This window comes from Ammospiza nelsoni, chromosome 8 (genome assembly GCF_027579445.1).
Source record: "Ammospiza nelsoni isolate bAmmNel1 chromosome 8, bAmmNel1.pri, whole genome shotgun sequence".
In the NCBI taxonomy this organism is placed as follows: domain Eukaryota; kingdom Metazoa; phylum Chordata; class Aves; order Passeriformes; family Passerellidae; genus Ammospiza; species Ammospiza nelsoni.
In genome coordinates this window covers 15,700,060-15,723,031 of record NC_080640.1, presented here as the reverse complement: position 1 = coordinate 15,723,031, position 22,972 = coordinate 15,700,060, and the positions used below count along the sequence as shown (strand labels likewise).

Genomic DNA, 22,972 nt, shown 5'->3' with positions numbered 1-22,972 from the left:
CTTTTTTACTGACTTGTTTGTTTAATCTGGGCTAAGATTTCAGACTATAACAGGCTCTGCTTCTCAAATACATATATTTGAAATTATTAATTTAGTTTGTTAAAATATCTTCCTGTGCTTCCTTAACCTAAAAGGAAGGAGAAGTTAAAAGCTATGAGGAACCTTCTTAAAAATATCTTTGCCATGTGTTTTAGTAATCAGTTGGTGTGTTGAGATCTTGTTTTACTACATTGATGTTGATACACACAGTGACATACCCTGCTGTATAGATGTAAACATATGTAATAGCCTGAATATCTGACTGCTTCAGGAAAAAGTCAGGTTTGAATTGTAAGCCATATCCTGACAGCCAGTGCTTCAGATACTGGTGATCATATCCGTGACATTGAGAATGAATTTACATGCACTTCAGAGATTTTACCAATACATGTAGTGCAAATAACTTGTCTTCTCAAGTCTTTAAAACAGACAGGTATTTAACAATTAGCATGGTTGAAGCATTACTTGAGTCTTTGAGTTGCATTTCTCTTTTTGAGAAATTTACAAGAGTGTTGTATATGATCATGTGCTCCTAATGCAACAGTAGGTTTTGGAGAGTTGTTGCCATTGAAAAAATAACAAAAAAATTACAACAGTAAGAAAATGGATACACAGACTTATCTCTTAAGCTGACCTTGGCATGTACTGCATATTGTCATACCAAAAATTGTTGATCTCCTAATTTTTGTAATAGAAACTTATAGTGTATGAGTATTAATTAATTAATGTTCGGTACATGGACTTTTATTTTGGTCTGTTAAGCTATGTTGGTGTATTTAGTTTCTTTTACTCCTGGTGAATTCTGACTGTGCAGCTAAGTAAATAAAACCTGTCTTGATTTATGAGCATAAATAGAATATCTCTGGGATCTTGAGTGAATTTAGTCATCAAACCATATGAAAGCTAAGTAACACTTTTCAGATGTGTTCATATTTGGCTTCAAAATAGGAGTCCTTCAGAATGGGATCCATCAACATAAAACCCCAGAAAATACTGTTTCCTTCAGATCAAACTTAAAAGGCCAAAAGAAACAGAGAAGTAATTTTAAACTGCATATTTTACTTTCAACATTTTCTTCCAGCCCATTTGCTTACGTGGATCCCTTGCATTGTAACATGGCCTATTTGTACCTTGAACTACTCAAAGACTCCCTCAACGAGTATGCATATGCAGCAGAACTAGCTGGCTTGAACTATGATCTCCAAAATACCATCTATGGGATGTATGTAAGTACTCAAGTCAAGGAAAAGCTTAGAGCCTTAAAACTACTTCCACTCATCAACATTTTTATATTGATTTGATGGAAGGACTTCTAAATAAAAAAAATAAAGGCTGTTAGTCTTTTTGATCTTGGTTATTAGCCATCCTTTCTTTGATTTGAATTTAAGTTGAATTTCATTAAAAATCTTCAACAGTCTTTTAGTTCACATTAAGCAAATTTTCTTCTTTATTTCTATATCATTTGTGAAATTAATTAGTTTCTAAGATTTCTTCCTCCATTAAAAAAAAACCCACAACCCTAAACCAAGCTTACATATTTGTTGGTCAGATATCTACTAAAAACTTTCTGACTGATGGGGTAAAAGACCCCCTTTTCGTGCTATTAAATAAATAGTATACTTCTGCTTTCCTGTTCAAGAACTACTGATCATGAGGCTGCATATACATACTCTTCAGTCATGTTTCTTCATCCATTACCTTGTCACTGCTTGAGGTATCAAAGCATTTCTTTTGTTTTTCTTTTTGTTAGTCGCTACATTTATGCTGATCCTCTCCATTGCAACATGACATACCTGTTTATCAGGTTATTGAAGGATGATTTAAAAGAGTATACATATGCAGCACGCCTCTCAGGTTTGGTCTATGGCATTGCATCAGGAATGAATGCAATACTTGTAAGTAAGAAAAGATCGCAGGAGGAAATGAAACAGCTTGGGAGTTGTTGAGCTTGGAGAAAACATTGGACTTCTGCATTTCTAAATGAGATGGTTAATGATTTTTTTTCCTTGCATATATCTCATGAATTGAAGGCAATGCAAGACTGTATTTTAATCAGTACTGAGTGACCTGTTTAAGATTGCAGTGTCTTGTGAACGTGTGTAGTGCAATTGTTGCATTCTGGTTCACATTTTTACTTGTCGCATGATAATCTGGAAAGCAGTATTCCTGGTTTCTGTATAAAAATATTAACTTTTCTGTTGAATTAATCCTCAGCTTTGCAGATTTTGTTATAATTATCTAATTCTACTGTAGTGAGCTGTGGAGATGGATTGTGCATGTGTTCATTAGAATGCAATGCTGGATATTTATGCCTTTTTCTTTTGTTTTTATCACATTTTAAAATCTGCTATAAAGCATTGACAATACTTGATAAATACTGGTATTATGATAAATTCTTACTTCTTATTCAGCTTCTCTTATGAGATTTATTATAGGAGATTTTAGTAGTCTCTCTTGAAGTTTGGTTAAAAGCTTTTGTTAACCACCCTTATGTGCCAGAATGTGTTTTGAAATTTCCTGTAGAAGTGTTACTTTCCAAAGCATTTTAGCAGAAGAATGTACTCTGTATTGTCTTTACATTTTCTACATGAGAGAGTGCTGCATTTTTTAAAATCAAACACAAATATAATTTCCTGCTTGCATTCACCTGACTTACTGCAAACATGAGGTTAACCTCAGTTTCAAAGCTTGCTGATGTTTGTATGATCAGGGTTAATTCCTTAAAAAAAAAAAAGTCGTAATTTTCTTAATTTTAAGTCACAGTTATTTTAAATATTATTTGAGAACTTAACTTATTAACTTAACTTAATTATTTGAGAACTTAATATTATTTTCCATATTGTAAAAAGTTTTATAGTTAATAAGTGTAACTTATTAATGAGTATATTGATGCTTTGAGCAAGGGCAGATGCTACTCTGAGAAGTCACCCATGGTGATTGTTGAACTCTTTGGTTCCTATGCTAATTTAGCATACCAACCTTTGTCATAAATTTATTTATGATAACTTTGTCTTCAGATCCATTGTTAGCTATGTTTCAGCAACTACAGAACAATATATTCTTCCTACTGAAAAGCAGGAATTCTATATGTTGGTTTATGTTCTAAAGTTTAGTTTTACTTCTAATTAAACTGCACAAATCAAATCAAATTCCTGGTTTGAGATACCAAATTTTGAAGTTTTTCCCTGCAAAAAAAGACCTTTTAATGCCTTTTTGCCAGAGAAATTTTCTATAGCTTGATGAAATCATACAGTCATTTTTAAGTTTTATGTTATTTTTTAAATGAGTAAGTCTATTTCATTTATGCTTTCAAAAATATATATGATCAGATCAATGTGTCATCACAATTCTAGGATGACTACCTTGATGTTTTAGCTCAGCAGCATCCTGGTTATAAGGTGTGCTGCTGTTTATAGCTCCCCTTTTCTGTAGTATTGCTTACGTCCTCTTAAATATTCTTTGATCAAGAACATAGATATGAATCAAGGATTAAAGTATATCGGAGAAGTAAATTTTAGAAAGTTGTGAATTCAGACCTCACTACTAAAGTGAGGAAACCTAGATTAAAACCATTTCAGTACTCCAAGACTATAATCATTAAATATCTGTATTCTGAGTACAGTTTACTTACACCAACATGAAATTCCATGAATTCTGTGCATTTAGAACTCCTGTGCAAATACGCAATAATGTATTTGTCAGTGAGTTACCTTTTGATGGGTAAAAGGATTTAACTGAAGAATGATTAAATGTTCTCTAATGGTGAATTTAGCGTAAGTATTGAAAAGCGCATTGCTCATGGCGTTGTACAAGACTTGGTAATGGGTTTATTCTTTTATTTTCCACATTTAAAGCAACTTATGCACTTTTTCCATAGCTCTCTGTGAAAGGTTATAACGACAAGCAACACATCTTGCTCAAGAAGATCATTGAGAAGATGGCTACTTTTGAGATCGATGAAAAGAGATTTGAAATTATCAAGGAAGCGGTAAGCTGCATGAGAAATTCCCATTTTGGAGTAATTGACAACTGAATGCATTGACCTGGTAGGAGATCTGAGGGCTGACAGTCTGTGGAAATAGAGGGTGAAATGCTGCATTAGTGGGACTTCGGATGGTTTTTTCCTTTTTTGTGGCTGTGAGTTTCTCAGAGTTGTGTATGTAACATTCTTCGGTTAAAAATAACTGGTTCTGGAATCTTTTTTTAGTCAGTCTTTCTTATGATGTATCAAGGAAGCACAGCTTGCTTTGGTAGGAGTAGAAATCAAAGTAGGGGGATGGAGGGGAAAGTCTTAGCTTTAAATCCTTTTTGCAATTTGGAAAGGCTGCAGTAGGAATTAGGCATAAAAGAAGTGGGAAATAGATGAAAGGGGAAAGGAAGTGTTGAAAAAGTTAGCAACGTTTCTTTTTCCTGGATTTGTCTTGGCTCCTGGGCCTTGATCCTTTGGTGCAAAGGTGACCACCTGGTTTAGTACAAGCTGATTTCTAGCGGTTACACCAGCTGGGGAGACTCGCCATGTCTCTGCCAGACAGATGAGGGAGATCCCAACTTTGGGCTTCTATTTGGAGCAGACAGAAGGATACATCCTCAGCAACCTGAGGCATGGTCACTCATGCCCTGAAATGAGTTACTTTTTCCTACATAGGAAATGCTTACAGCTTGCCAAAACTATTAGTTTGCACTTTCCAGTTTCTCTGGTAGAGGAAAAAGGTTTTGCTTATTTTGTAAAAGCACAGCTGGACTAGAAAGGAGTTTTTTTGCAGAAGCTCCCTGGTTCTTCTCTCATACGTCCTTTATCCATGCAAAACATGCAGAGAATTTTCCAGATGCTCCAGATTTTGTTTAAACAAGTCAGCCAAAGTAGGTGACAGGGAGAAAAATATGTTTTCTATTAGCAGTATTCTCCTACCCCTGGTCAGTCATCATAGAAGGTGAATTTCCTGGGTAGAACAACTACCCAGGAAATTTGATCTAAACTCCTGTTTACTGCAATAATTTAATTTCTAGGCATTAATTTTATGGACAAGTTTGATTTCATACACATTTCAACCATCTTAATGGTTTCTGCCTAATCCAAAGGCTCAGAAGACTGCATTATTACTAAGGTGATATAACACAATTTTTTAGAGTTCTAACAAGCAAGGGAATGTTCTCAATACCTGAACTGTACATTTTTGATGTTGAGAGTACAGTGTTAATATGTTTAGAAGTCTATTTCTGAATTTCTAACTTGCACCTGATTTTTTTGGTTTAGTACATGAGATCACTTAACAACTTCAGGGCTGAACAACCTCACCAGCATGCAATGTATTATCTCCGACTCCTGATGACTGAAGTTGCTTGGACCAAAGATGAATTAAAAGAAGCTCTAGATGGTAATGTTCTGCCACTTTATTGTTTTTTTTTCCTTATGTTACCTAACTATTGAGGGTAGCTGTTTTGAACTCTGCTCACTTTTGAAGGGAAGCCCCTGCAGTGCCAGGCCTGAGCTGATGCTGGCTGTGCTGCTCTTGCCCTCCAGTTTTAAGAGAGTAAGAGTAGTTCATGGAAAAGGTCTCAAATGGCAAAACTTGCAGATACAAGTTCAGGCAAAACTTTACTAACTTTGGGGGTACATGAACCTGGATGTGGTGAATCCAGTACTTAATCAACATTGGTGAAATAATTTGTCTCTAGTTGACATCTTACAGGCACACTGGAGTGTATCTGCGTTGTACTTCCCAGTGTGCAAACTATTTTGTTTTTTCCATGGTTGGGGAATCCTAGCTTATGTTTCTGTAGATAATAAAGACCTGTAGCTAATAAAGAAAAAATATGCAGTTTCTGTAGATGATGGCAACAATAATAAAGCTATATATAAATAATAAAACATTGTGGATCTTAACACAAAGTAGGTGCCCCAGTATATTTGAAGGAAGAAGAAATTTTTAATTATGAGATTTAAGTGATTTTTCAAGTCCAGATGGAATGGGGTTCTGAGCAATGAGCCTAGTGGATGGTGTCCCTGCCCATGGCAGGGGTGTCAGAACTAGATGATCTTTAAGGTCCCTTTCAACCCACACCATTCTGGGGTAACTCTGTGTTTGTAGAACTGAAGAACTTTTCCCTACCTGTATTTTACTGTGTTGTATTAAAAGGCTGTTCCTGGGACAGTTTGCAAAATGTCTTGTAATATCTTCTTGGAATACACCAACATTCTTTACAAGAAGAATACCTGACTTTAGTATTTGTGGGGTTTGATTCAGAACACCCATCCATGAATACCCCATCCAACCATCATTCCTCTTACTCCATTGATTCTATAGGTTAAACTGTATTTTGCACTATGTATGAAAACTGCTTTGCAAGGCCAGGCTGGATAGAATGTGTGTGTATGTGTTGTGCATGTGTCCTCTAGGATATATTGCCAAAATATTTTTCTTGTGTACCCTTTGTTCCAAAGTTAATAGCAAAACACTATATTTGAGTTGAGGTTCTTTTTCTTAGTCTGAATGGTAAATGCAGAGAGTCTTTCTTGAGCATTATAAACTACATGCTGCTTGTTTAGTAAATAACTAAGGCTTTTCCTTGGAGCACCACCTGAATGATTGCAAGTGTGTTCTCTGGAGAATGAGTGTTTGTTCAGCATGATTGGAAAGGCAGCTTTTTTTAACTTTTTTTTTTTCCCCCTGAATCTGGGTCAAGACAGCATGTGAATTCTAAGTGAAATAAACTATATGGTGAGTGCTGCTATTTAGACCTGGAAGCATTCCAGTGCTGCATTTTTAAGGAGAGATTTCACTTCTTCCTAATGACAGAATTCTCCTCCTCTGAGAATGCACTGTATCTAATGATGATTTAGGCCTAGGTCCTTCATAATTTAAAAATGCATTTGAGTGATTTAACTGTCTAAATATGTATTGTAGATGTCACCCTTCCCCGTCTCAAGGCCTTCATAGCACAGCTGTTGTCACGGTTACACATTGAAGCTCTTCTCCATGGCAATATAACAAAACAGGTTGGTTTGATACTTTCTTAATAAAACATTTTTTATTTAAAAGCAGCATAAAAATGAGGCACTGGTTTAATCTTTGCAGCTCTTGAAGCAGTTATGCCAAATGTGATTTCATAATTTACTTTGTACTTTTTTATCTTTATAGGAGTATGAGAGTGTAATTTTTTCCACTTTAGCTTTAGTAGGCTAAGTGCTGCCTCTATATTGCTCTTGGAAATTTAATAAAAGCAACTTAGGATTTGAAAGCCTATTTTATTTGAAAGTCTATGTTGCATGTTACTGTGATCAAGCTGCAGAAGGAGTGATGTGCTGCAAATCTTGCTTTTTTCTACTGAAAACCTTCAGAATAACTAGCAAAGATTTAAGAATCCAGTATCCTTCCAGTTAAGTAGTTTGCACATAGCTAAACAGGAATGGTGGATCATGAAAAAGCCAAGTGTCAGCTCTCAGGGGAGTGAAACTCAGAAAACATTTGTTTTGTCTTCCTTTAAAATAGTAACACTTTGTATTTGCATATGAATTCATAAGAAATACTTTAATATATGTACCAATACAAATTCTAATACTATTTTTATGTTTTTGTGTTCTTTTTTCATAAGGCTTGTTTAGAGTATTTTGTGTTAGAACAGCTCTGGGATAGTTTACTAGCAAGGGCTGTTACAGACAATGCTTATGACTGCTGAGTGTATGGAGGAGAAAGTTAATTTGTAAAGTGGGAAAAAATAAGATAGGAAGGAGCTAATAGCTTGGAGAGACAAACTTTTCTTTGTCAAGAATGTCTCTAAAGTATTTGTTAAAAAAATTTATAGAGTTCTTGCAGAGAATTCTTGCAGAGAAATTTAAAAATAGTCTCTTTTTCCTTCCTTATCCCTTACATGTTTGTATACAAAAGTCAGTTGCTTTTGGAAATAGAACTGAGTGCCCAGAATTTTTTAGATTTCCATGATGATGCAGTTATGTCAGAGAAGTGCATTCTTTACTTGACATAATGGGTGGCTATTGAAAGTCCTACTGCTAAAGAACTGGGAAAGATATCCTGGTGTACCCATAGCTGTGTAATGTTTAGAAATTATCTGCAGACCTCCCTCAATAGAAAGTAGAAAAAGTTGTCTGTCCTTCAGTACCCATGATGTGATAATCACTGATAAAACTCAGCAATTTTAACCTGGACCTAAGAAATTTTTCCAACTAAAATAAATCAAAATTTACATTGTCATGTGACACCTTTCAATCATGAAAAAAATTTTCAGTAAATCTGGACTTGAAAAATTAGATTTATATAGCTGCTTGAAATTCCTAATTTTTTTTAAATTCATTCTGATGCTTGGGCTTTTTTGACAATTTCTTTTATATATTTGCTGTAAGTGGATGCAAAGTAAACTAATCCTGTTCAGAACATCTGTCTGAGCAGTCTTATTGTCAGTATTTTAATATGATGACTTGACTGAAAGAATAAATAGTCTTTTTCTCTAACTTTTTAAACTGTTATTTTTAGACCTCTATCTTTTTGTCTTTGATACTGCATGGGGGTTTTGGAGGTGTTGGTAGGGTGTATGTTTATTAAGTTTTCAAACCTTTTGCATGTTTTTTATAAAATCACTTGTGTTGTGAGTTTATGGCAATGCAGAATGCGACATTTTAGCTTTCAGCCAAAACTACTTGAGCAGGTTCCTGTAATTTCCTGTGTGCAGGCTACAAGAACACATAACCCTTAAGAGATGGAGCTATTGAGGTTAAATCCTTGAATGAAAGTAATGACTTTGGATTTTTTTCACTCCTTATAGATATTTTTCTAATTCTTACTGTAATCCATCAAATAAAAGAAAGTATTTGTGCAATGAGTCTTAACACCACCAACACATCAATGAAATGCATCCTTTACCTTAACCATTTGTTTTCTTAAAACTTTCATCTACTGAAATGCTATTTGCTCTCAGACATTCATTTGAGAGATATCTCCTTTTCACTGTGAAAGATGAGCACATCAAGTAGTGGAGGGAAAGTGAAAAAAACCCATTGATCTTTAATTTCAGAAGCACTGGGGAGAATTGGGAGTAGTTAAACGTGTAGACAATTTAAACATGAAGAAGACACAAAAAAACTCTTGCCCTCCATATTCACTCTTCCTCTCATCTACTTAACTTCTACTGTATTTGTATTGAATTACAATATCCCTGCTTTATATTTCTGATTTTTTTCTTTTCTCTCACAGCACCATCAGTAATTGGAAAGTCTTATGCTGCTGTTAAATACAGAATAACTAATGATCATTAAAAACCCTTTTATGTTTTCTTTTCCAGGCTGCATTAGGAATTATGCAGATGGTTGAGGACACTCTCATTGAGCATGCTCATACAAAGCCACTCCTTCCCAGTCAACTAGTGAGGTACAGAGAAGTGCAGCTTCCTGACAGTAAGTTAAATGATTGATTTATGATATTTAAGGCACATTAAATTGAGATTCTCCTTGCTCACATTTTAAAATGCATATTACTGTGTTGCTAGGAGTGTGTTTTGAAGTCGAACTTTCTTCAAGTATTCTAAACTTAAAATTCAGAAATATAGTTAGGGTGTGGCTTTACTGATAAATTTATGTACTAATACATGACCTTTCTAGCACACTTGACAATTACTTGGATTTCATTTTTAATTTGTGTATGTAAATTGGACTCCTTGGGATGACGTGGATGATCTTTTGGTGGCTGCCAACCCACAGCCCTTCTATGATCATACAATTCTGCACTTCAATTCCAAGTCACTTGTTATAATTTATGGAAATAAGAGCCCCGTCCGAGTCTCTGCTACACAGAGTATATACATTTGAGTAAACACCATTCTTTGAGCATTTCTGATTGTCAATTGACCATTAAGAATTGCATGTAATGACTCTTTGCAAAAACAAAAAGCTCTTACACAAATAACTTTTTTTTCCTTACACAAAGTCTTTTGGTCTTGTATGTTTTTACTTCCATAGTGAAAAAAGTGTTTTTTATAAAAAGGAGGTTCAAGGTATTGCTGAGAGTGGTGACATATGTAGCTGTACAGATAAGATTAATTACCCCTAGCTGATTATCTGTGGGAACTATCATATACAAAAGAAGTTGTTGGTATTAAATGCTGAATTATTTTTAATGTTCATAATAATTTCTGTCAGATTATCTTTAGAAACTGTTTACACAGTAGAGCCTATGCAGAATTTCACTGCAGTTCCAAAAATACTTGCTTGAAGAGAAGCAGCCAGTTTCAATTTACTTGCTAATATTTCCAAGCCGTAACATTTTGATGGTAAAATGATGCATTCTTTTCTTGTCTTATGAAAAGTATGCTTTTAGTGGAAATTCTGCTTTAACAGTCCTAAACCACTTATTATAAGTCCATTCTACAAACCTTAGCCCATTATGTTTTTAATTGTCAACAGTAAGAATATACACTTGCATGAACTTCCGTGTTTTAACTTTGTCTTTTAGGAGGTTGGTTTGTATATCAGCAGAGAAATGAAGTTCATAACAACTGTGGCATTGAAATCTATTACCAGACAGACATGCAGAGCACTTCTGAGAATATGTTTTTGGAGCTCTTCTGCCAGATTATCTCAGAGCCGTGCTTCAACACGCTGCGCACCCAGGAGCAGTTGGGTGAGTTCTCAGCAGCTGTGTGTTCACACCAGTGCCACAGGGACCTGGGGAGGTGCTCTCTCCCTGCTTACTGAATGCCATTTCAAGGGCACTTGCTAAATGCAAATCGTCTTAACTGCTGATGACTCAAAGAAATTCTGTGCACAGAGTCTAAAATAAGAACAAGCAGGCATGATTTTTAAGATGTCTGAAATATCTGAAATCAGCTCCAACTCAAAAAAGTGTGATCACTGTGCAGAAAACTTCATGTTAGAATTTGCCAAAAGGAGATTGGATCAGTCCCCTAAATTTCTTGATCTTCTTAAAGAATCAATAGTGGTTTGATGTTTCCTCCTTGTGACTCTACTTGTAGGTGCACTTCAAGATTCGTAGAATCACAGAATCATTTATGTTGGGAAAGACATCTAAGATCACTGAGTCCAACTGTTAAATTGTAAGGCCTAAATTAGAAATACTGCTGTGTGGGTAATGGTAATCTACTGTATTGGTGAAGACCTAAATACATTTCAGGCTTTTTAAGACTATAGCTGTTCACCAATAAGTACAAATAATTGTTACCTGAACCAGTAAGACTGAGAACTGGCAAGGTTATTCCAAACAGAGTAAGAAGGAGAGACAGAGACTTTGCATGACAGCTCACATGATTGTAATACTCATGAGGAGGAGTACAGGTTTTCCAAAGGTGAGAAGCAGACAAATATTTCAGTGTGATGACTGCCAGGGATGTCAGGCAAGATTAGGCTTTTTGTGAGCAACTGGCAGAACCAGCCATACAATACTCATCACAGCAGTTTCAACTACCTGTGTATGCCTGCTGAAAATAGGATAGACCCAGGTTATTTAACAGGATTTTGAAATGTTCTGGTGGCTGGTTTTGTATAGAAGTTGAAAGTAACAGCTGAAGTTGGGGGGGAACTGAGGAAGAACCAGTTTAGTCCAGCACTTCATAATTGCCAAATAACAGAGCTCACAACACTTAGGAGGGGCAACAGAGATATCATCAAAATCCAGTAAATTTCATGGAATTGTTAGTAAGATTTCTGAGAAAGCTTTGGGAAAAAGAAGTTAAAGAGTTAGAAGTTTGCTAAACAGTAGAAGTAGTAACGAGAATTCTTCCAATAAATGGTTAAGCAGTATGAGAAAGTGGGGGAGGAAAGTTGGCAATGATGGAAAAAAATCAAAGTGTTCAAATCATTAAAATAAAAATGTTCAAATCATCAGAAAATTCAGGATGGCTTACTCAGTTTTCACTTAATAAATACTGGGGATCAAAGTTCATGTCTTACTTTTGAACAGGAAAATAACAGATTAGTCAGATTAAATTAGAAATTTTTAAAAAGTTCAAGGTGTGATGAGTTCTGCATTCTATTCCAAAGAATGAAATTAGGAAATCCTGGAATTAGAAGTCTTATAATGGAAAATGTGTGGATGATAAGGTATTGGAAAGGTAGACACAGCTAAATGCTACATGTTTCTTTTTAAAAAAGGGAAGAGAAAAAGCAGGGAAATTATAAATCAGTCAGTTTAATTCAAATTCCAGGAAAACATGGAATAAATTTTCAAGCTAGCTCTAAATTCATAGAAGGTAACTGAGAGACTGTTACTGAAGTACCTAGGTGGAAGAACTACACATTTGGGTACAGGAGTTTGGAAGGTCATGACTGGAGAATAGAGAATAGTTCATTTGGAAAATGGTGTTCTACAGACCTCTGCTCTGATCCAGTCTTCCATGCTGTATTCATCAAAATTCTGGATGATAGAAGAGTGAGGGTATTCACTGAATTTTCAGATAATTTGGGAGAGGCTGCAAGTGTGTGGGAAGGTAGAGTTAGAATTTAAAATTAGTTTGACATTTTGGAAACATGACTTGAATGAAGACAAGATGCAATTTGTTAGGAACAGTTTGGCAGGAACAACCAATGGCACAGATACAAGCCAGGAAGCAACTGGCTAGGTAGCAATTTTGTAGAAAACTCTGCAGGGTACAGTGGATCAGAAGTAGGACATAAATCAGCAGTGTCATGCTGCTGTGTAAAATGCTGGGATATATAAATGGACACATTCAAGATGCACTCACAGTAATACTCCTAAATTGTTCAGATAAAAACTTTGAAATACTGTCACCAGCTTTGACATGAGCATCAGGAAACCATAAGAAAACTATAAAACAGCCTTTAAAAGACTGTTATGTGATAGACTTGCTATTAAAAAAGTAGAGGAAGACTGAAGAGAGGATTAGTTGTTCAGATTAGAAAATCATGCAACAAAAAGGAAGGGAAAAATACTTTCTCTAACTCTTAAAATGGGAAGTAGTGATCTTACATCACAGCAAAGAGAATTCAGATTGGATGTTATGAAAAAATAGTAAGTTTCTAATATTGAGTCTAATGAAGCACTAGAGTACAGCTTCATTTCTGGTAACCCAATCCTGATGACAGAATTTCTTTTGTTTTGTCTTAGTGTGCCTCATCTCCTCCTTGCCCCTCCCCTAAATTGATATTGACCTCAGTGAAATAAAGATGTTCTAAAAAAATACAGTGTCACATTTTGAAAACCTACATTATTTTATTTATAATACAGAATTAAGTTAGCATAAAATTGCCTTCTTGCCAAGCATGCTGCATTTGGCAAATTCAATGCTGTGACAAAGGATTTCTTTTCATTTTTGGCTGTTCTTGTTTTGCCAAGGTTACATTGTGTTCAGTGGCCCACGTCGGGCAAATGGCATCCAAGGACTGCGATTTATTATCCAATCTGAAAAGCCACCACACTATTTAGAGAGCAGAGTTGAAGCATTCTTAAAGACTATGGAGAAATGCATAGAAGACATGACAGAAGAGGCCTTCCAAAAACACATCCAAGCTTTAGCAATCCGTCGTCTAGACAAACCAAAGAAGCTGTCTGCAGAATGTGCTAAATACTGGGGAGAAATCATTTCCCAGCAGTACAACTTTGACAGAGGTAAGACAAATGGTAATTCCTTTAAAAGTGAATGCTCTAGTTTGGCTGCATTTGTGACTGTTGAGTGTCATATTCATTTGGGAACAACTGAAACTTTTACACAGCCTGTACATAATTTACTGTCTGTTTCCCTGTGATGCAGTCAGAAACACACTGGCATGCCTGACAGCACACACATTTACATGAACCCTATTTCTCTTTGCATCGTGCAGTTGTTTTGAGGGAGTGCTGACAGAGGCAACAGCAAGTATCTTAACTAACATGCAGTCTGTCTCAGCTTAGAGTGGATTTGAAGAAACACTAATTTTTTTTGGTTTTTTTTTCATCTGTGGTGCTTTGAAGGTTATAGGTTTGTAGGAGACCAAATGAGATCCAGCTTCTAGTATGATTACTGGAAATGGACTGACATTTATTTACTGTGTGGTCCTACACAATATTTAAGTTGTATTTGTTTAAATACTTTAAAAATGTATTTTAAATTTAAAAAAATTGATATACATTGCTAATACAGTTAGACACATTAGTAATACAGTTTCTGACATTAAAAAAAATCATTTTATGCACAGATCAGTTTTTCCTGACAGCTTCATGTCTCGACTCTTATTCACAGCTCTAATTTTCTGTCTTCATGCATAATATGCTTCCTCCATAAAACTCATTCTGTATTCTGTGGCTTCTCTTCTGCATTATGTGTACCATATTGGCTTTCCATGATAGCAAATACAGTCTTTTTGCTTCGTGATGACTCACTGAGCTGATTAATAATGAAGAGTTTTGACTTGTCATCTAGCTTGGTGTAGAGAGAATAAGAGCTACTGAAAAGTTTCATGTCTGAGCATAAGAAGTGGAATTGAAACTTATCACTTCAAGTATTTTTTTTGTGTCTGATGAAATAGTGTGGGGTTTTTCAGCCTTAAGTGTTTCTGATTATACCATAATTGGATCAATAGTATCTCTTTGGAATTTCTGCTAAGTGTAGCCATATTTTTGATACCTAAATTCTTCTTATTATTTCCCTTGACTTTTGTATCTTTAATTCCCCTCTGCCCACTAGTAATTTTATGTCATTAATTATTTTAATATGACTAGAATTGTCAAAATCAGAAATTCATTTCCCAGCCTTAAGCAGTGAAAGGATGTTTTTGTTTGTACATTTTTAATATTACTACTTTTACTGTTTTCTCCCAAATCTTACCTAGTTTTCCAAACTGTATTGTTGATTTTTTTTTATTTCCTCCATATAGAACTTCATATTGCTTGGAGCCTGCATTACAGGCTTGTTCACACTCTGTTCTCTTGCATGTGTTTCTTCCTTGATCTTCTTGCTAATCCTAAGAAAAGCAAGCACGCCTACAGGAGACCTTCCTGCTTAAGCAGCACTGATATTAGGTGATTAGTCCATGACAGTTTAATTAATATGAAGGAATGTAGTAACTGAAACATATTGTCCCCAATATCTTAAAGGTGGGACTGCTTCTTAAGGGATATGTAGGCACCATTCTTTAACATGTCTGTAAAAGCATGTCCTACCATCCTGTTTCCTAACTCTGACAAAAAGCCATCTATGACCTGTATTAGAAATGTGTAGCTGATTTGAAGATCATATGCAAGAGCAGGCATATCTATTTTAGCTACTGAATAGCCCAGAGTGCAATCAGTATTCTTCAAACTTGCATATTTTAGTAAGTCAAATCAAGTAGACTCATTGAAGTACAATTTTCTGCCAAGGTTCTACTGACACTTTGAGTGAAGTAAGTATTAACTTGAAAGATAACAATGAGAAGCTTTTCATTTGCAGTCAATTGCAGCATCTGAATTTGAAAGAAGTATACTTTGTATAAGCAGTGTGCTAATAACCAGCTGTGATCTGCAGACTTACTCTAATTTGTGCTGTTGTTGTGCAGATAACATTGAAGTGGCTTATCTGAAGACCCTGACCAAGGATGACATTATACAGTTCTACAAGGTAAGTTAGTCATGCAGCTAAAATGTTACTGAGAATGAGATGGAGTACAACTGAATCTTATTTGGGCATGCTCTGAAGGGATATACTGACACCTGTTTTAGGGAGGTGGTAAAATGGATGCTGGTGTCTTTTATTTCCTGAATATTACTTAGTTTAATAGCAACTGTAAAAATTGCACAGAATGATAGGATTTTGTTGTGGTTTTTTCCTTGCTGGCTCTTATTCTTGTTTCATTTATCTTTCCTTTGTGGATATAAAATGTGCTGCTCTGTGACCAAGCCTGGCCAAAATTGCACATTTGTTCTTTTATATTTTTCTTCAATCAGTGATTCAGCTTATTTTATGGGAATGAATTGTGAATAAAACAGATGTTTTTGAAGCTTTGTTCACTGTAAAATCAGTAGGGGTTTTTGTTGCTCTAATGGTTAGGCAGAGCAAAGGAACAGCATAATGATGCAGTAAATGTACATTTTAACTCAGATGGATAATGTAAGTGATTCAAATGTGTCCCTGTCCTGTCCGTGTCACCCCCCAACAGTATAAAAAAACTTGGGCATCATTCTGTCTGGTTTTTAATGTGTAATAGATGATGGTATTTCACTATATTGCAAAGTGCTCATGGAGTTTTATTACTTATGGAGTACTGGTAGCTCAGGGAGTTCTCTGGAAAGTAAGATCAACTTAATGTCTTCAGAATTCATTCTTGGATAGAAAAATTTCTGCCTGTGAAGAATCATGGGCATGTGTGTGTCTGTCTTCTTTTTTCCTCTCTTGGGCAGAGGGGGTTGTTTACTTTTATTTTTTTTTTAATAGTACTATAGCATACATGAAGTTGTGCAGCAAATGCAAAGTTAGTAAATGGAATTTCAGTACCTGGTGTTTAATAAATGAGAATTTTTGAAAGAGTATGCATATTCTGGGTTTGTAGGAATCTATACTATTTTGCTTACATCAGTGCTCAATATGTGATTATCCAGCATTCCAGAGCAGAAATAACAGGCTAGATTGGATAATCCAGCTGAATTTAATGAGTGTTCAGGGTGATGTGCTTCCAGGAGGCTGCTAAGGGATTGAAAGTTCTGCAGAGATTTTAGGTTGCATTCCTGATACTATGATAGTTAATGGCTGTATTTCTGTTACTTACAGTTTTTCCAGGCAGTACATGAATTGCTTAACTTGTTTGTAAAATAATTCAGGAGTACTGTATGGATGACTTTTAATAATAGGTGAAGGCACATCCCAAAATTCATCCCCCATTTTAAGGTTTAAATTAAAATTTAAACTCTTTCATTCTTTTTGTTATTTTATAATGTCTAAGGAATACTTCCTAAACCTGAAGGACTTGATATTTTTTACTGTAGGTGCTGTTGGCAATAGATGCTCCCAGAAGACACAAGGTATCAGTACATGTCCTTGCAAGGGAAATGGATTCCTGTAAGTATTGTGCTGAATATAATATTTAATCAATTCCTGTTCCAGCAAGTGATAGTTACAGATAGCCATGTTATATCATACAAATGCACTGTAAGAAAAACTCAGCTTTGGAGATAATGCACCTTTCAGAGGAATAAGGTGGGTTTTATCCTAGGTGTACTTCACATGGGTGCTTCAGATTTTTTGTTGATTTTTTAGACAAGTTTTTCGGCTTATCAATATTCTGAAGTATATTGATAATAAAACAATATATCCTAAAATACTACTTCTGCTTTCAACAAGATATTTTCAAACAAACATTAAACTTTGTAATAGCCTACAGGGGAGCAATACCTCCAACCAGCCCAAAATTAGAATGTGCACTTACCAATCCAGTGTGGGCATTTTTTTGCCAAACTAGCAATGAATGCCCATGATAGTATTTGAACACCCTCAAAGGGGAAAACAAACAAAAACCAAAACCTCTGGGAATAGAAAACATTTTATTAAAACTTCAGAAGGTCAACTTTTATTTGAGTTTTATTTTGAAGTAATATAGATCAGTTGTGCAATCTAAACTGTATTGTTCCATTTTGGAATTCAAGAAGGAAAAGGCAAGAAGTGTTTCTGGTTAATAGAAATAAACTGAGAGGAAAAACTTCTAAGGTTTTGCTTGCAAATCTTTCACCATTTTATACTGGACTTAAATTCCAACAAACATTTATTTGCAAAGTCAAAAATATTAAAAGCTGGTGTGTGGTACAGAGAGAAGCTCATACTGCATGCATGTCATAAAAACTCTCTTCTGCCTCAGGACCGATTTTTATGGTAGTGTAAAAATTGTGGCTTTGCAGCTGAGTAAGGAAGACTTGCTTCAAAGCACCTTTCCAGTTCTCATGACTGGAAATTGCTACATACAAATAGTTCTAGAACTTTTCCTATCTAGAGAAGACTGCTTAAAGTGTAGTAATTGTATTGCCAGATTGGGTATTACTTGCTTGGAATGCTATCTTCCCAAGACAAGGCTAAGCTTGCAAGACAACCTGACAAGTGATTGCTTACAGAAATTATAACAAGTCCTAAACCAGCTCCCCAGTCCTAAATCTTTTAATCTGGTATTTGGCCTCTCTTATGCTATGGAAAAAAAATATTGGAATTACAAAAATAAGTTTGGGGGTAATTGGAGTTGGACATGCATGGGTATAGGCAGGGAATACTTGGGATTGCTGTCCAGATTTTTGGTGCCTGGAGAAACCTCTACACTTCTGTAGGCACATCCTTATCAAATGATGTGCTGTTCTTGCACTGCTCTTGTATGTACCACTGGCATTTGCTACTGTGCTCATCATTTGTACTGAGAAGCAGTTTTAAGTATTGGTTGATCAACAGATGAGCAGTTTTTATTTCTAAATTTTCTTTATGTATAAGTAAAAGGAATAAAAGCCCCTGCCTCAGCTCATGTTTTCAGATAAAATAATGGATTAATATCAGTATTTCTAGAGACAGACTTGTAATATAAAAGCAAAATGTTTATGAAACCTTATTTAGTGATACTTCAAATTTAAATATTTAAAAATTTTTATTTTAAATATTTAAATAAAGATGCTTTATTTAGATACCTGTCTTATAAGAGAAAGAGTTAATCAGTTTTGTAAAAGATAGTCATTAAATTATGGTCCCAAATTAATTTTTCTGATGTTAAATAGGTCCTGTTGTAGGAGAATTTCCATGCCAAAATGATGTGAACCTGGCACCAGCACCACCACTACCACAGGTAAAAAGAAACAACACACAAAAAAAAATCCTAGCCTGCATTTTAATCTAGAGGTTTTGTATCATTAAGTACAAGTTTATAGGGAGAAACAGACCTCTGGAAATTGCTGCTGTCATGGGGCTGACGTTTTAGCTCTTTTCTACCTGCATTTTTGTCCTCCCTAACAACAGGGATTTTGCTGTTTTCTCTTTTTATCAATTTGTCCTTTTTCCTTGATTCTTTTCAGTCCTCTGAAACAAGAGCTAACCAGTGTAGTAAACTCCACTGGTTATCTGCACTGTGGATAAAATACAGATGACTGTCTGAAAATACTGATTGTATGTGATCAGATAAATCAGGTGTCAAGATAGAGATGCATATGCATCAACAAATTTATCATCTTTGTGTAAAAAACCCAAACAACTCACCAACCCCAGAGCAACAGCAAAACCAACTACTTGGTCATTTTCTTAAAGCTTAAAATATTAAAGCACATTCCTGTTCATGTGTTTATTTGTGGAGGAAACAACTTGGGAAATTCTATTCATACAAGTATTACAGATTGCTCGGTGGCTGGATGGGACAGCACTGGGTCTTTTTTGGACCTTCAGTGACTGTTCTTGAAGGATGGCAGTGTTTGTACCAACAGGTGATTAACTTTTCACAATGTGGTAGGTCTGTGTTCTTCATCAGAAGAACATTATTTCACCTGTAAGGTGAAATAATTCCTATGAGCAGAAATTTCTGTGTGAGGATATATTAGCCATTATGACTGAAATATTAGAAGCTTACTTTGTTACTACATCTAAAAATAATAGTACATAGAATAGCTATTGTGGTTAGGATCTCGGTCTGATGTTCAAAGGACAGGTGGGGTGCTCTGAATTAGAATGAAAATGAAAAGATCAGCTCTGCATTTATGGGAGATTTTGATGTTGTTAGCAATGCAGTATAGCTGTTTGAATGATATAAATATCAAACTGGTTGTTCAGTAAGAAATAACATTGTATTTTGGAGGTTCCTGTAATAATGAAGTATGAATCACTAATATTGTAGAAAAGAGCAAGGCAGGTATATTTATGTGTAGCTGTAGCAACAGTTGAAATGAAAAGCCACAAAGGAATTTGCCACTTTTCTGATTGAAGATACTGAGCAGACTTTTTCTTGCATGCACTTTTTTGCAGCCAAGTGTGATTGAAAATATGACAGAATTCAAGCGCAGTCTGCCGCTCTTCCCACTGGTGAAACCACATATCAATTTCATGGCTGCAAAACTGTGAAGAACCCCAATGGATGAAGAAATGTAAATGATCAGTACTGACATGGTTTCAGGGGACTTTGTGATGAACAAAATTATTAAAGATCATTGGGATAAATGGTTCTGTTCATTATGAAAGTCCCAAATTCCTCCTTGGTTCATTTGACATTAGCTGTGTGTTAGGGATAGAGGATATATAAAAATCAGTTGTGGTCATGTTTCATTTATATTACAGACAACCTGTTAAAAACCAAAATCAACTGAAACAACAACAATAATAAAAAACTTGTAGATGCAGTATATTTTTAAAATAACATATCCCTTCAGAATTTCATTTTGATGAAATAACCCTCCAGAGCAAACGAAGTTGCTTGAAATGTGCTTGTTACTCCTGAAAAACACCATTCAGTATCCCAATAATTATCTTATTGGGATTTGGAGGGGGTGAGATAAGTAAGTCCTTTTTGGGATGGGGTCAACAATTTTTCTTAAAAATAGAGATTTTCACATTTTTTTGAAGTGACGTGTTGAATGATACTTTTTTAATTGATCCTTAATGCAACAACCAACATATTTTCTATTTAAGTTTTATGAAGACCAGTGGGGCTGGAAGAAAGGAAATTTGACAACACAGTAATAGGTGAGAGAATTGTCTTAATGAGAATAATTGAAGATAAGGGCATGATTTTAATCTTTCTATACAAATTTGGGGACATTTTATATTAAAACTAGTAAAATGCTGGAAACACTTTATTAGTGCATCTTATTTTTGTTACCAAAAGTGTTGTCCCAGTCTCTTGATACCGTCAACATCCTGTTCAGTTTTCTAGCATTACTGTGAACTGTCCATTTGGTATATCAAATACTTTCTTTGGTGTCATCTTTTGTTTTCAGTTGAATATGTGCTGATGGAGAACTCAGTCTGTTTTGCCTCACCTGTTATGTTGGGTCTCAGTCCAGCAAAGCACTCATTAATGCAAATAACTTTAAACACACACGAGTTCTTTACTCAAGAACAGGTGCATGTCAAATAGGGGCTCTCTAATGAGTCAGATACATCATTACTTTGATTCTTGTCTGGGTCCTTCTTGTCCTTCAGGAAGGTGTTTGGGACAGTGCAGTGCTGGGGTAGCAGTGCTACAGCACAGCCTGTGCTTCAGGTTACATCACAAAGGGTTTGCTCCTGCTTCTGGGAAGAAGGCAGAACTCAGAAGGATCAAGAACTATGCTGAAATGATGTTTATATAGATAGATAGATAGATATATATATTCCATAATGTAGTAAAATGATAAAACAATATAAGGTGTCTCACCAACTTTACTGACTTCTGCAGAGTGGTCTGTGCTTGGGACAGCACCCAAACAGGAAAAGGCAAGGAGCAGGAAGTTCTCCTACCTGTGTAATATATAAAAGAGAGGGCACTTAATGGGACAGGAGAGAGTATGTAAAGCTCTGAAGGTGTATAATCTGCTCAGAGGTGTTAGTGAGAATCTGCTTCTTACTAAAAGAGCCTGCAGGTAATGCCCTGATGGGATGGGCATGTGTGTCAAACATCAGAATCCTGGTGTAGTCAGTGGGGCTGTTCTGTGATTGAATCAATGTTGGTTCTTACACTGGCTTAAGGCCAGATTAAATGAATGCTTGTCAGGGAAAGGGCCTTAAGTTGGGTTTGAGAGTCTCTTCTAATTGAATAAATATGGTGCATTTAAAAGTTGTTTCAAAGGTTAATGGTACATGTTTCAGTATTTTTTAATAAATTTGGTGAGAGTTTGTGATGTAACCTGTTGCCAAGGAAGGCCACTAGGCATCTTTTTTAGCCTGATGAAGAGAAAAAAAAAAAAATACAGTCTAACAAAACCAGTAAAGATATCTCTGCTCACATTTTTCATGGATCCTTCTCATGAGGCTTTTTGCCCTCTTGCATTTCACTTTTGTTTATAGTTTTCCTTTAGTAAAAGTATTTGTATTATATATATTAAAAGATTTGACAACATATTATAAAAATATATATTTTGGGATTTAGTATCTAAACATACCACTCTTATGGTGAATATAATGAAATGGCTCCTATTGTGTGTAAAAATAAATATATATATATTCATGGAAGTATTATCAACTCTTAACAGATTATATAAATAAATTGGAATAGTAGTGTATCTAACACAAGCTAACAAATCATGTTTTCCAGAGGAAAAAACGTATACCCTCAAAGTTCTGTGACTGGATGTGGAAACCCATGGAGTTTTCCAACAACTCTTAATTGCTTTTAAGTGTTCTCCAGCATTTTACAGTTTCTGAGTTTGATATAGCAGTAAATTTTGATAAACTCAGGCATACTAATGGGTTCATTTTAATGGATCCAAAGCTGCAGTGTCTACAAGCAATAAAGAACTACCTAGAATACACTGTAATTCAATTTTAGTGCTTGTTAATTAGTTTATGTAAGAAAACATAAATTATTATTACATAACTGTAATTTTTGCAAGTCCTATTTTAAGCAGTTGATGTGGAATTGGGTGCATGTGACACAGCCAGTATGACAGAGTGCTAGAGTTATTCTGTTTACAATAAACAATCTGAATTTAATGTTTGGAGTTCTTAATTTGTTTCATTTTAATTTTTGCATACTGGTAATGTTACATCTATCAGTCTGTGCATGCTTTTTATTAGACATTAAATGGGATTTTCTGCTATCCAGCTGGACTAGTTTAGGCCAAATAGCATTGCTGCAAAAATGCTCCCAGGCACTTCTTGGGGAGTTTCAGAAAACTTCCCCACGTGGCATCCCACACCTCTTAGGTAGATCCACCTTGTTGCCCTCTAAGTGTATGAAAAACTTAGTAATATAAAGGTAGAAATATTTGCACAAGACAGAATTTTAATTATTTAATCTGAAACTGTAAATTTAGAGCCTGGCTGCAGCCAGACTGAATCTTGCCTAGTGCAGCTTTAC

The 22,972-nt window shown here is 35.3% G+C and overlaps 1 protein-coding gene across 5 annotated transcripts in view; it reads left to right on the top strand.

The window, feature by feature from the left end:
- The window catches only part of IDE (insulin degrading enzyme), a 53,081-nt gene extending 30,476 nt beyond the window's left edge, over nucleotides 1-22,605 (top strand). For 3 of the 5 annotated variants that reach the window (XM_059477364.1, XM_059477363.1, XM_059477366.1), the window contains exons 15-26: nucleotides 1,121-1,261; nucleotides 1,790-1,934; nucleotides 3,917-4,027; nucleotides 5,294-5,414; nucleotides 6,945-7,036; nucleotides 9,334-9,445; nucleotides 10,500-10,667; nucleotides 13,356-13,628; nucleotides 15,533-15,594; nucleotides 16,956-17,028; nucleotides 18,714-18,781; nucleotides 19,945-22,605. In XM_059477364.1, the coding sequence (XP_059333347.1) occupies nucleotides 1,121-1,261; nucleotides 1,790-1,934; nucleotides 3,917-4,027; nucleotides 5,294-5,414; nucleotides 6,945-7,036; nucleotides 9,334-9,445; nucleotides 10,500-10,667; nucleotides 13,356-13,628; nucleotides 15,533-15,594; nucleotides 16,956-17,028; nucleotides 18,714-18,781; nucleotides 19,945-20,040 (1,462 nt within the window). In that variant the 3' untranslated portion in view covers nucleotides 20,041-22,605. Of the gene's footprint in view, nucleotides 1-1,120; nucleotides 1,266-1,789; nucleotides 1,935-3,916; nucleotides 4,028-5,293; nucleotides 5,415-6,944; nucleotides 7,037-9,333; nucleotides 9,446-10,499; nucleotides 10,668-13,355; nucleotides 13,629-15,532; nucleotides 15,595-16,955; nucleotides 17,029-18,713; nucleotides 18,782-19,944 lie in introns of all 5 variants that reach the window. The other 2 variants (XM_059477368.1, XM_059477367.1) reach the window with 2 other exon arrangements.
- The last annotated feature ends 367 nt before the right edge of the window (nucleotides 22,606-22,972 follow it).